A 12,426-nucleotide genomic window follows, 5' to 3' on the forward strand; every position below is an offset into this window, starting at 1 on the left:
GGGAGAGGTTTCTCTCTTTTATTTAAATTTAATCTTATTTCCTTTTTCCAAGCCATTTTCATTGCTGTTGTGTGTGGTTCTGCACTGCAGTGCTGCCTGTAGCCCTGCTGAAGGGATGTGCTTGTGATAGAGGTGTTGTTTCGGAGGTGTTTAACATAGAATCTTAGAATCATTAAGGTTGGGGAAGATTTTTAAGATCATAAAGTCCAACCCTTACCCCAGCACTGCCCTGGTCACCACCAAACCATGGCCCTCAGCACCACATGTCCTTTCAAACCCCTCCAGGGGTGGGAACTCCACCACTGTCCTGGGCAGCCTGGGGCAGGCCTTGTTAGCCTTTTCCATGAAGAAATTGTTCCTCCTGTCCAACCTAAACCTCCCCAGGGGCAACTTGAGGCCATTTCCTCTTGTTTCTTGGGAGAAGAGACCAACCCCCATGTGGCTCCAACCTGCTTACAAGGAGTTGGAGAGGTCTCCCCTCAGCCTCCTTTTCTCCAGGCTAAACAACCTCAGGTCTCTCAGCTGCTTCTGTTCGCCGGACTTTTCTTTCCATCAGGTACATTCATTCTTCCATTGTGTTTTTGTTGTGGACCACTATGGCACAGGGTCCATGGACTTCAGAACCAGATTTCACACTTGAGTATCTCATGAGTTGTGTTTTGTATGTTTGGTGCATTTAACTCCATAAATTACGATAGGATAGGATAGACCAGACCAGGTTGGAAGAGAACTTCAAGATCATCGCGTCCAACCTATCAACTAATCCAACACCACCTAATCAACTAAACCACGCAACCAGGCACCCTATCAAGTGTCCTCCTGAACACCTCCAGTGATGGTGACTCCACCACCTCCCTGGGCAGCCCATTCCAATGGGCAATCACTCTGTGTAGAACTTCTTCCTAACATCCAGGCTAAACCTTCCCTGGCGCAGCTTGAGACTGTGTCCTCTTCTTCTGGTGCTGGTTGCCTGGGAGAAGAGACCAACCTCTGCCTGTCTACAGCCTCCCTTAAGGTAGTTGTTGAGAGCAATAAGGTCACCCCTGAGTCTCCTCTTCTCCAGGCTAAGCAACCCCAGCTCCCTCAGCCTCTCCTCATAGGTCTTGTGTTCCAAACCCCTCCCTAGCTTCATTGCCCTTCTCTGGACACATTCCAGCAAGTCTCTGACAGGTGAGAAGTTCCATGTGTCATAGTGCTCAGTCACTCTGTGTACTTTTACAGGCCATGAGCTTGTTTCAGAAAGGAAATACAAAAGTGATTGATGAGAGTTCTTATTTTTTTTCTTTGATATCAAAGAACATTCAGCCATGAAGTTACCATGGCTGATAGAAAAACCTCTCCAGCTCCAGTCTCAACTTTGCTGTTCTCTGGAGCACTTTGGTTTTCTTTTTGCAGTGTATAATTTATGTTTCAGTGCATAATTTATATTTCAGTGTGTACTTTATATTCCAGGGTATAGTTTGTGTATTTTTTAACAGTTTATAATTCATATTCCAGTGTATACTTTCTATTCCAGGGTGTACTTTACTTGCATATAAAGCTTGTTTATTACATTTTTATTTACAGAAGGGTTTAGACGACGACTTTTCTTGGCTCCAAAATTGTTTACAGCACCAGACATGCGTGGGGCTGTTGGGCTTGCTATAAAAATGTGTGTATTTATGTGTAGACACTTTAGTGAAATGAGCTGGTTCTGTTAATGGTTCTCTGTTTGCTGGTTTTAAAGTGATGATCTCTTGTTCTCTTCTAGCATCAGATAATAGTCAGCGATTTCGAGAAACCTGCTTTGCATTTGCACTGACGCCACAGCAAGTGCAGCAAATCAGCAGTTCCATGTGAGTGAGTTTGATCACTAATCTAAAGTATTGCCATCAAATGAATCAACAGGGAAACTAGTTTATCATAGCCTCCCGTTTGAAATGTCATCTGGAGGGATACAGTTGTGTGTGTAGCGCCTCAGAGAATAGTTTCCTGGGGAATGTTCTCCTTTGTGTGCGTGCTGATTGAGAGGAGCAAGGTGAATCACAGAAAACATCTGCTTGGGAGAGACCTCAAAGATCATCCGGTCCAACCCTCAAGCCAGTTTAGGGTCAATCCTAAACCATGTCCCTAAGCACCAGCTCCACACACTGCTTAAACACCCCCAGGGACGGTGACTCCACCACTGCCCTGGGCAGACCATTCCCATGTTTCAGAACCCTCTATGAAAGAAATATTTCCTAACATCTAGCCTGAAGCTCCTCTGGCACAGCCAGAGACCATCTCGTCTCGCCCTCTCACTTGCCACCAAAGAGAGGAGGCTGCCCCTTCCTTGCTCTAACCTCCCTTCAGGGAGTTGTAGAGGGCAATGAGGTCTCCCCTCAGCCTCCTCTTCTCCAGACTGAACAACCCCGGCCTGTCCAGGTCCCTCTGGATGATACCCCAGCCCTTCCCATCATTCCAATCCTGTGTCAGGTTCTGTGTTGATTCATTGTGAAGGCAGAATCATAGAAATGTTTTGGTTGGAAAAGACTTCTAAGATCATCGAATCCAACCTTCATTCGTAGTACTTCATAGTGACCCATCAGAATTTCCTTAATAGTAGACAAAAAAGGGAATGATAGAGTTCAGCTGAGAAGAGAATTGATTTATTTCCCTTAAAAAATGCAGAGTGTGTCTTGAGAGAGTGGTGGTTTGACTGACCAGAAAGAGAAGAGTGTGGTCTAGACTATATACACCACAAAGTGTGGTTTGCATACATTGAATTAACAGCAGACTGAGGTAATATTGATGAAGTTGTTGTGCAAACAATACGTTTCAACCTGTGTTCTCTTGTTTCCAGGGATATTTCTGGGACCAAATGTGACTTCACAGTACAGGTCCAGCTAAGGTAAGTGTTTGTATCACCTGTTCTTGATGCTGCCGCTGTTTGAAATACATCAGCTATACGTTACCCGCTAGGTCAGGCTTTCCTTCATGGAGAAGATTCTCATCCTGTTGTTTTCTTGTAAAAAGCAAGCTGTTGGCTGCTTTGAAAAGGGCAGATTAACTTCTTGTCCTTGTTACATGCAGCTTTCCTGAAGTTTCTGGTGGCCTGATGTCTGATGTGTCAAAATCCTGCGAGTATTTAGCTCTAGCCAGCTGGTTTTCTTCAAGTGGTTATTTCAGTGTATGCTCCTTTCTTTAACTCTACACCTGTCATATTCCAGGGGCCTGCACCTTCAACATGTATTTGTAGGGAGAGTTGTTTTTCCTAGCAGAGATGTCAAACACAGAGATGTCCTGGGCATGGCAACCCAAGGTCTATTCTTTTGTGGGCAATGGGAGGCAAGACTTTATGGGAATCATTGGCCTGTTGGTTATTTTAGAAGGTTTGATAAATGCATCATCTGTTGATTAAATTCTGTATATATCTCTGTAATTCTGCAGGGTTGTGAGCAGAGCTGGCTTAAGAGCTTGCTTCTGTCAAAAATGGCTGTCTTGCCTTTATCCCCCTGGTCATAGAGTAGTTTGGGTTGGGAGAGACCTTAAAGATCTTTAACCCAGCACTGCCAGGTCTCTACTAAACCATGTCCCTCAGCACATCTCTATGGCTCTGAAACCTTTCCAGAGATAGGACTCCACCACTGCCCTGGGCAGCCTGTTCCAGGCCTTTGCAACCCTTTTGGGGAACAAACTGTTCCTCATGTCCAATCTAAACTTACCCTGACCCTGTTAACTCACCAGACAGAAAGCAATTGCTTTTGGCTCTTCCTTGTTGGGACACCTGCTGATCAACAAGTTGCATTGGCTTGGTGTGGGGTCAGGTGGACAAAGGGATGAGGGGAGCATGAGGACAGAAGGTAGCTCCCTCCTGTTAGGTTCATCCCAATGTGATGGTGCATTCATGTGGATGGAGCAGGTCCCTTGGAAGAAATCCAGTGGAGCTGAGAGGCTCTTTCTGGTCCTTTGAATGCCTATTGTCCACACGCTTGACCTACACACATTTTATAGCACAAGGAAGGGTGTGTCTTATTTTGGTTCCAGAAGCAAATAAACCTGTCTGTACTTGAGGAAATAAAACTCTCTGAACTTAGGAAAGAGGCTTGACATAGACATGAGGGTAGCATTTGATTCTGTGGCTGAACAGCTCTCTGGTTTGATGGAGGAGGGACAATTCAAGAGACTTGTCCTCTGTGAAACCCTGGTCGTGTTTCGAGAGGTCAGGCTGGAGAAACGGTGGGCAAGACATTCAGGTCTGTCTTCTGAAAGAGAAACCTGCACATCTCAATGAGTCAGAGTTGGTCTGAGGGATTCAGGAAACCTGAGGAGGAATCTACAGACATCTTGTTCCAAACCTGTCACTTGGGGGGAGGCCTTTCCTGCTTAATGACCTGTACAGCTAATTTGAGCACTGAGTTTAGCAAGATCTGTCATGCTTTCATAACTCAGTGGGGAGAGAAAGAATCCTTCTAGGAAGAGATGATCTTTAAATCACTTTAGAAGTGAAAGGTGATGGAAGCTCTTTGCTTTCAGGTTTTGTTTATCAGAAACCAGTTGTCCACAAGAAGATCACTTCCCACCCAATCTGTGTGTGAAAGTAAATGGGAAACCATGCAGCCTTCCAGTAAGTAAGATGTTACTTTGATATGTGTATTTGGATAGCATTATTTGGAGCTGTCTGTCAGAAAGTAGCGTGAGAATTTCTCCTAACCTTTGTTTTGGATTGTTTGAATGAAGATGGATAGATGCCTGGAAAAGATGGTAGAGTAAATAGATGCCTGAAAAAGGTGGCAAATTGTTTCTCAGGACACCAAGCAATATAGAATCATGGAGTCATTAAGGTTGGAAAAGATCTCTGAGGTCAAGTCCAACCTTCTACCCAGCACCTCCATGACCACTAGACTGTATCCCAAAGTGCCACATCTACTAGTTGTTCCAACACCTCCAGGGAGGAGAGATCCAGAAGATCCAGAAGATTAGTTTTCAAAGCATGTGGCAATAAATTGCTATGTTTGACAAAGATTTTTGTGGTCTGGCTGTAGTTGGGACTCATTTGGAAGTCCTTTCTGCAGGGAATAAACCATCACTGACCATCAGGCCTAGGGAGCCAAAAAGCTTGGTGAACTGGGGCAATGCACAGGGTTAGGCTGGGTGATATAAGGCAGGCAGGGGAGACAGGAAAGGTGACAAAGGTGCCTTTCAATATTCCTTGGAAAAGGTGAGGCTGTGTGTAAGGAGAGGGGGCTTGTAAAACACCCACTCTTTTATTGCCTGCTAGATAGCTAGATAGGAGCCTGGTTCAGGTGAGACACAGCTTCTACTGGGGCGAGGTTGTGATGAGAGGGGAAGGAGGCAAAAGCAGTGTGTCTGTTTCTTTCTTACTGAGGGGACAAATACATTGATTTCTAGGGCTATCTTCCACCAACCAAAAATGGTGTTGAACCAAAGCGACCTAGCAGACCAATCAACATTACCTCACTCGTCAGACTCTCTACGACGGTACCAAACACAATCGTTGTTTCGTGGACTGCAGAGATTGGAAGAGTAAGTAACTTTGGTACAAAATGCTGTCTAAAGCTTCTTAGCTTCTGCTTTGGCATCTGTTTGGAAGATCTGAAAGATAAGTGAGTTGAATTGTGCAGAAAACACTTCCTGGTTTAGCAGTAAACTGCTCCTTCTTTTGATTGTATCTGCTCGGCAGATACGCTGTGGCATCTAGGGCAGGTATGCTCCATTAGATCACTAGCTCTCACTTCTTTTTGGTGTGATCTCTCTCACTTGATCCCCCCCCACCATTGATACATTGAGGGCCCAGATAATAAGATCAAGACATCCCATAAAACTTTTTTGTCTGTCACAACTTCAGACTTCAAACTCCACCCCTGATTTTAGGGTCTTGACAAACCCTATCTTGGCTTCAACTTGTAACTAGCATGTGACATGCAGAACAGAGTGGGCTTTTACCACAGCAAATGTGGGCATGCTCAGCAGGCAGGGCCCAGGAGATTTAATTTGCCTTTTATTACACTTCTATCCTCACAACTGCTGTCCTTATACTTAATATTTTAGAAGTCATGTGTTTGTAACTTCTTTCTGTCTGTGGGGAGAACATTACAGTTGGTATTACAAAGTTGCTGCTGTTCCACTGGGCTAATTAAATCTGGAACATGCTGCAAAAAGATACTTCAATAAATTAGCCTCTGAATTAGTGCACTGCTTTCTGATGGCAAAGAATCCTATTGGATGCACGTTACAGAGTCAACATGTGCTTGGAAAACGGTGGCTATGCCACTGCAACCAGCCAGCCTGCTTTCAGAAGCCCTGAAAATTGTCCTGAGGTGAAACCTCGTCCAAGAATTTGTCAGTGTGCAAATCCTGGGATTCCTGAGCCAGGGTGGAAAAATGCTTACAGCCCAATCATGCACAATAGCTGGTGATAAAGCATCACGACGCTGTTTCACGATGGATTTCTTGTGGAGCGTAAAACAGCCTCCATCCAGGTTATGGAATAAATGATGGCTGAGTGATTGCTTTCAAACCTCCTTTTATCTAATGAGAACTGCAGGTATCGGAAATAAGTGTTGAAAAATGAACCTGGTTTGGGTTATGTTGCTGAAGTGCCTGTGTGCAAGCTGATGATTCATAGAATCCCTGAATCCCAGCATGGTGGGGGTTGGAAAGGACATCTGGAGATCAGATGCAGGGACACCCACAGCAGGTTGACCAGGATCACAGTGTCCACGTGGGTCTGGAATTTCTGCAGAGAAGGAGAACCTCTCTGGGCAGCCTGCTCCAGGACTCCAGCACCCTCACATCAAAGGCATTTCTCTTCCTGTTCAGGTGGAACCTCCTGGTTTCCAGTTTGTGCCCTTTGCCCCTTGTCCTGGGCACCACTGACAAAGGTCTGGCCCCATGCTCTTGACCCCAGCCTTTAGCTGTTGAGCAGATCCCCTCTTAGCCTGCTCTTCTCCAGGCTCAACAGCCCCAGGGCTCTCAGCCTTTCCTCCTCACAGAGATGGTGCAGGCCCCTCAGCATCTTTGTAGCCTTCACTGGACTCTCTCCAGTAGTACTTCAGTTATAAACCCATATTGGCTTGCAGCTTACAATACAGAACTGAAGAGAGTGGCAGATTCTTCATGCATTTCATACAAATCAGATGCCAGTCAGGACTTCCCTGCTTGTGTACTGCTTTCCTAAAGTGATTGTTTGAGACCTTGACAGTTAAACGTGAGCGATTGGATATCCCATACACCATTTGAATTGCCCTCCTCCCCTTCCCTTCAGAGTCAGTTGCATGTCCCAACTGGTTTACTCTACCTTTCCTCAAGTCATACTTGTCATTTATTTTTATTTTATATATATATATATAATTTTTTTTAACACAATCTGTTTCCAGAGCCTTCTGTACGAGCTGCCTTGGGCAAGTTCCTAGCTTTGTAGATTCAAGCTGTCGGTAAATAATTTCACAATGTTAATTAGCATTTTTCTAACTTCTCTCCTAATTGAGGCATTAAACAAACAAGTTAAAGCAGTGTAGTGGCTTTTAACGACGGGAGAAGCCTTCCTGGTAAGAAGGAAATGTTTCAAATGTGGCATTTTTGGATGCTGCTGTCTTCGATTTGGGTAATATTCTGAGAAGATACACGACTGAAATCCCATCTTGGGATCCTGGTGGCATCCTAAATAAAAGATGGAAGATGTCACAATGGTGTGGATTAATTTTGCTTTGCTTTGCTTTGCTTTGCTAGTGGAAACACACATGGCAGTTGTTAGGGGAAGCCTTTCATTTTTCAGAGTGTATGAAAGCAGCTACAGGTTTAGGAAATGCTGCTTATATCCAAATATAATTGATGTACCCTGGTGTGAGAGCACAAATCTTGTCCTTTCCATTTTGAAGGTGGAAGGGAGAGAGGAGTGTTGCTGCTGGATGTCACATTTTTAGAAAGACAGTTACTACCTGCTGCTGATAGTAGCTAACAAGAGAAAAAGAAAAAGAAGAGAGAGCTTCAGGAGTCTCAGGCCCTGGTTTGAAAGCAGTTAGTGATGCCAGGAAGAGCTCTGCCGTTCCTACTTGTCCCTTGAGGGAAGGCTTACCCTGCATACAGGGGAGCTGGCAGAGTTCTTCACTCTGCATCTGACCTGCTTGTACACCAGGTTATTTTCTGTAGTGGCAGAAGTGAACGTTCCTGGCTTCTGGCTGAACGTTGATGGGGAGAAGTGACCTAACCTCTTCCAGCAGGGAGAAGTGACCTAACCTCTTCCAGAAGGGAAGAACAAGACAGTTGGGAGTGGTGACTTCTTGCCTGCTCTGGTTAGATTCACTAGAGTACACCTCAGCTTTGCTGAACTCTTGAACTGCCTTACTTCTGGTAAGCCTTGGCAGTGAAGTTTGCATTTCAGAGACAGCAAGGGCAGGAAGATAAGGAAAAGTGCATCCAGGCTGAGTGGGGAATGCTGCAAGCAAGGCATCTCTTCATGTGTTGCTTTTGAAGAGGCATTGCTGCTGATTGTCCTCTTTTAAAAACAAAAGAGACTTCTATTTAAAAAACAAACCCAAAGAGTTTGATCACATTTGACTTGACAGCTTCCCTTAAATGTAGAATCTGAAAATCATAGAATCTTAGAATCAGTTCAATTGCAAAAGACCTCTAAGATCACTGAGGCCAACTGTTGACCTAACACCACCTTGGCCACTAAATCGTGTCCCCAAAGTGCCATGTCCACAGGTTTCTTGAACGCTTCCAGGGATTGTGACTCCCCCACCTCCTTGGGCACCCTGTTCCAATTCCTGACTACTCTTCCAGTAAATAAATTTTCCCTAATATCCACCTTAACCCTCCCCTGGCACAATTTCAGGCCATTTCCTCTTGTTCTATCACCTGATACTAGGGAGAAAAGACCAACATCTGTGACTGACGTAAAATTACCTTTCTGACATGAACTGGAGGCTGCATGTCCCAAGTCAGACATAAAACTTCCAGAGGTGTCCTAAATGCTGTTTTAATCCCTTGATTTACAGCTAAATCTACCCTCAGTGAAGCGTGGTGTCACTTTTGTTGCCTCTCTCAAACTCCAGCCCGGGTGAAGCGCGATGGTTTTTTTTCCCTAGGCTGAAAACTTTGCCATCTAAAGTCTTGTAACTGCTTTGGGAACAGAGTGCCCTGTAATCACACAAATTGCATAAGCAGTGTATAAAATGAAAGCTGCCTTTTTGGTTAACCCAGTGCTGACTTGAATTTTTGTTGTGTTTTCTAGACCTATTCCATGGCAGTCTATCTCGTCAAGCAGCTGTCCTCCACGGTGTTGCTGCAGAGGTTGCGAGCGAAAGGAATACGGAACCCCGATCACTCTAGAGCTCTGAGTATGTCTGATGTGCTGCTTGCTTAAAAAAAAAAAAAAGAAAAGGGAAAACAGCTTTTGTAAAAGGAGATTTGAAATAGGACTGTACTGACTGAGGTTTGGACTTCCTACAATTCTCTGGGTTTGGAGAATCTGATAGTGGTGTGCTTTGTATTCAGTTCCAATTCAAAGACTCAGAGGCCTTTGTTTGTACTAGGAGCCAGTCCAGGAACCCTGTTGACACTGTGAAGGGGAAAAATGCAAGAGAATCTCTTTTCAGTTCAGCCATACTGGCTTTGTTTCCTCAGAACAGAACAACTGTATTTATATAGTTAACTGAGTAATTCAGTACCTCAAGCAAGCTGACCTAAATGCCTGATACTGAACCTTTATGCTGACATGCTGGAGGAAAGTCTCCATCAACACAGTTTTTTGTTTCTTTGGCACAGTATTGTGGAGTGAGCTCCTGGAGAGAGAGTGTCTAGCACAATCCTCCTCCCAACCCCCTTCAAACTGAAGTGTGAGCTTTGCTGCTTTATTGTTTTCTCTGACAAGCACATGTTGGTATAAGTTTGTAAGCTGAAACGGCTGCATGTTTCTTTATCGAGGAAAGGGGTGAAAATACCAACACCTGATAGCTGTTGGTCATCCTCTTCAGTGCTCAGATGATGTGTGTTGTAGCCAGCACAGGACCTTCTCCAAATGGGGAGAAATTAGTCCACCAGTAAAAGCTCCAAAGCCAGTGGCATTAGCTTGTGCTAATGCAGTATGATGATTTTAATGCCCAGAAATCTAGATTGCTTTTAGGTGAATCGTGCTCTGCGTGTACAAGGTGAGACTGAGGGTGTATCACAGATTCATAGAAGGGTGTGGGTTGGAAGGGACCTTAAAGATCATCTAGTTCCAACCCCCCTGCCATGGGCAGGGACACCTTCCACTAGACCAGGTTGCTCAAGGCCTCATCCAGCCTGGCAGTAAACACTTCTGGGGAGAGGGCATCCACAGCCTCCCTGGGAAACCTGTTCCAGTGTCTCCCCACCCTCATTGGAAAGAATTTCTAACTAATCTCCAGTATAAATCTCCCCTCTTCTATCTCAAAGCCATTGCCCCTCATCCTATCACTACAAGCCCTTGTAAAAAGTCCCTCTCCAGTTCTCCCATAGCCTCCCTTTAGGTACTGGAAGGCTGCTATAATGTCTCCCTGGAGCCGCCTTCCCTTGAGGCTGAACAGCCCCAGTTGTAGGTCCAGCTCATAGAGCAGGAAGAACATGGAACTGACTCATTCATTTAACCAGTGACTTCTTCTAAAACAGTCCTTATGAGTAAAAGTAGAGGATGGGTAAAGGTGAAAGCCTTCTGAAGTTCTAATATTTCACAGCAGTTGTTGAAAACTCAGATTTTTCTTGGGGTACTTCTGATTTCTGCTGTTCAGTGTTGAATCACAGGATGGCTTGAGGAGTATTTCAGAGGGTTGCAGTGGTGCTTGTCCATCTGAGAGTCCCTCACCCATTTTTTTAATGTGCTTGAAGTTAACAGTCAAGTCAATGTGGCTCATCTTGTCTGTAGCTTTGAAATGACTGTCAGGTACAAAGTTGCATGTGAATGAAAAGAGACATTCCTGTATAAATACATTTTTAGTTTCAGATGAGCTTATCCCACTTTCCACTTTGTTAAATCTTGTCATCATTTATGAGCTTTCTAGAGGGTAAAGACTGCTTTGTGTTACGTGTTTATTGTGTGAGTCTGAAACAATAGTCTCTGCTGCTTGCTTCCAGTGGATGTGGCAAACTGAGTTTAACACACAGTTTCAGGCTTGTTTTATTTCTCTATCATCCAGTTTGTGATTAAAATCAACTCTAAAATGAACCTTTTCTTCTTCCAGTTAAAGAGAAACTGACCGCTGATCCAGACAGTGAAATTGCAACAACCAGCTTAAGAGTGTCTCTTCTTTGTCCAGTAAGTTTGGGGTTTTTATTCCCTCAAAACTGACTCTGATCAAAATGTAGCTGTTCTCATAGAGGTTAGCTTGTGCTTACCTGTGTATTAACGTTATGGGGCTAGGATCCAGTGCAGAAGTTAGCTGTCACTGTGCTTAAGTGTGTGATACAGCCCTGAGAACAGCACTGTTTCATGAGCTTGAAAACACTATTCAGAATTACTGTAGATTCACAGAATCATTTTGGTTGGATAAGTGCTTTAAGATCATTGAGTCCAACCATTCTATAGCTCTACCAAGGCTGGTGCTGGGCTATGTCACTCAGCACTACATCTCTGCCTCTTTGAAGCATCTCCAGGGCTGGGGATTTAGTCACCTTCCTGGAGAGCCTGTTCCAGTCTTTGGGAGCCCTTTCAGTGAAGAAGTTTCTTCTGATATCCAACTTAAACCTCCCCTGGTGCAACTTGAGGCTGTTTCTTCTCATCCTATTGCATGTTCTCTGGGAGAAGATACCAGCCCCCACCTTGCTCCAGCCTCCTTTTGGGGAGTTGTAGAGAGCCTCCTTTTCTCCAAGCCAAACAACCCCAGTTCTCTCATCTGCTCCTCACCAGGTCTGTTCTCCAGACCCTTCACCAGCTTCATTGCCTTTCTCTGGACCCACTCCAGCCCCTCAATGTCCTTCTTGGAGTAAGTGCCCCAAACTGACCCCATGATTCAAGGTGTGGCCTCAGCAGCGCTGAGTACAATGTTGATTATATGTAATCATTCACTGAAATATGTCAGTAGGTTTTCTGAGTGTGCAGTTTGGGTCCTTGAGTGTGGTACAACCACTCTCAGTGGAAAGGTAGGTGAATCTGATAATCAAAAAAGCATTTCAGCCCTTGTCTGCAGTCAGAGCACTGAGCATCTTTTAACTGAAGTTGGCTGTAGGCTTCTGTACGCTCGGAGCATTTAGCAATCACAGATTGTATCGAGTTGGAAGGGACCCTCAAAGGTCATCTTGTCCCTTCAGCCAGCAGGGATATCCCCAACTAGATCAGGCTGCTCAGGGCCCCATCAAGTTTGACCAGTGTCTCCAGGGATGGGGCCTTCACCACATCTCTGCACAACCTGTTGCAGTATTTCACCACCCTCACTGTGAGGAACTTCCTGCTGTCCAGCCCTGCTGCGGTTTAAAAGCTATTGCCCC

The 12,426-nt window shown here is 44.8% G+C and overlaps 1 protein-coding gene across 2 annotated transcripts in view; it reads left to right on the forward strand.

The window, feature by feature from the left end:
• PIAS1 (protein inhibitor of activated STAT 1) overlaps positions 1-12,426 on the forward strand; it is a 76,951-nt gene that overhangs the window by 52,264 nt on the left and 12,261 nt on the right. For both annotated transcript variants that reach the window (XM_054169129.1, XM_054169130.1), the window contains exons 3-8: positions 1,751-1,835; positions 2,822-2,869; positions 4,495-4,585; positions 5,371-5,505; positions 9,218-9,323; positions 11,184-11,257. In XM_054169129.1, coding sequence (XP_054025104.1) covers positions 1,751-1,835; positions 2,822-2,869; positions 4,495-4,585; positions 5,371-5,505; positions 9,218-9,323; positions 11,184-11,257 — 539 coding nt within the window. The remainder of the gene's footprint in view (positions 1-1,750; positions 1,836-2,821; positions 2,870-4,494; positions 4,586-5,370; positions 5,506-9,217; positions 9,324-11,183; positions 11,258-12,426) is intronic.

Source organism: Dryobates pubescens, chromosome 17, assembly GCF_014839835.1.
Source record: "Dryobates pubescens isolate bDryPub1 chromosome 17, bDryPub1.pri, whole genome shotgun sequence".
Lineage (NCBI taxonomy): Eukaryota > Metazoa > Chordata > Aves > Piciformes > Picidae > Dryobates > Dryobates pubescens.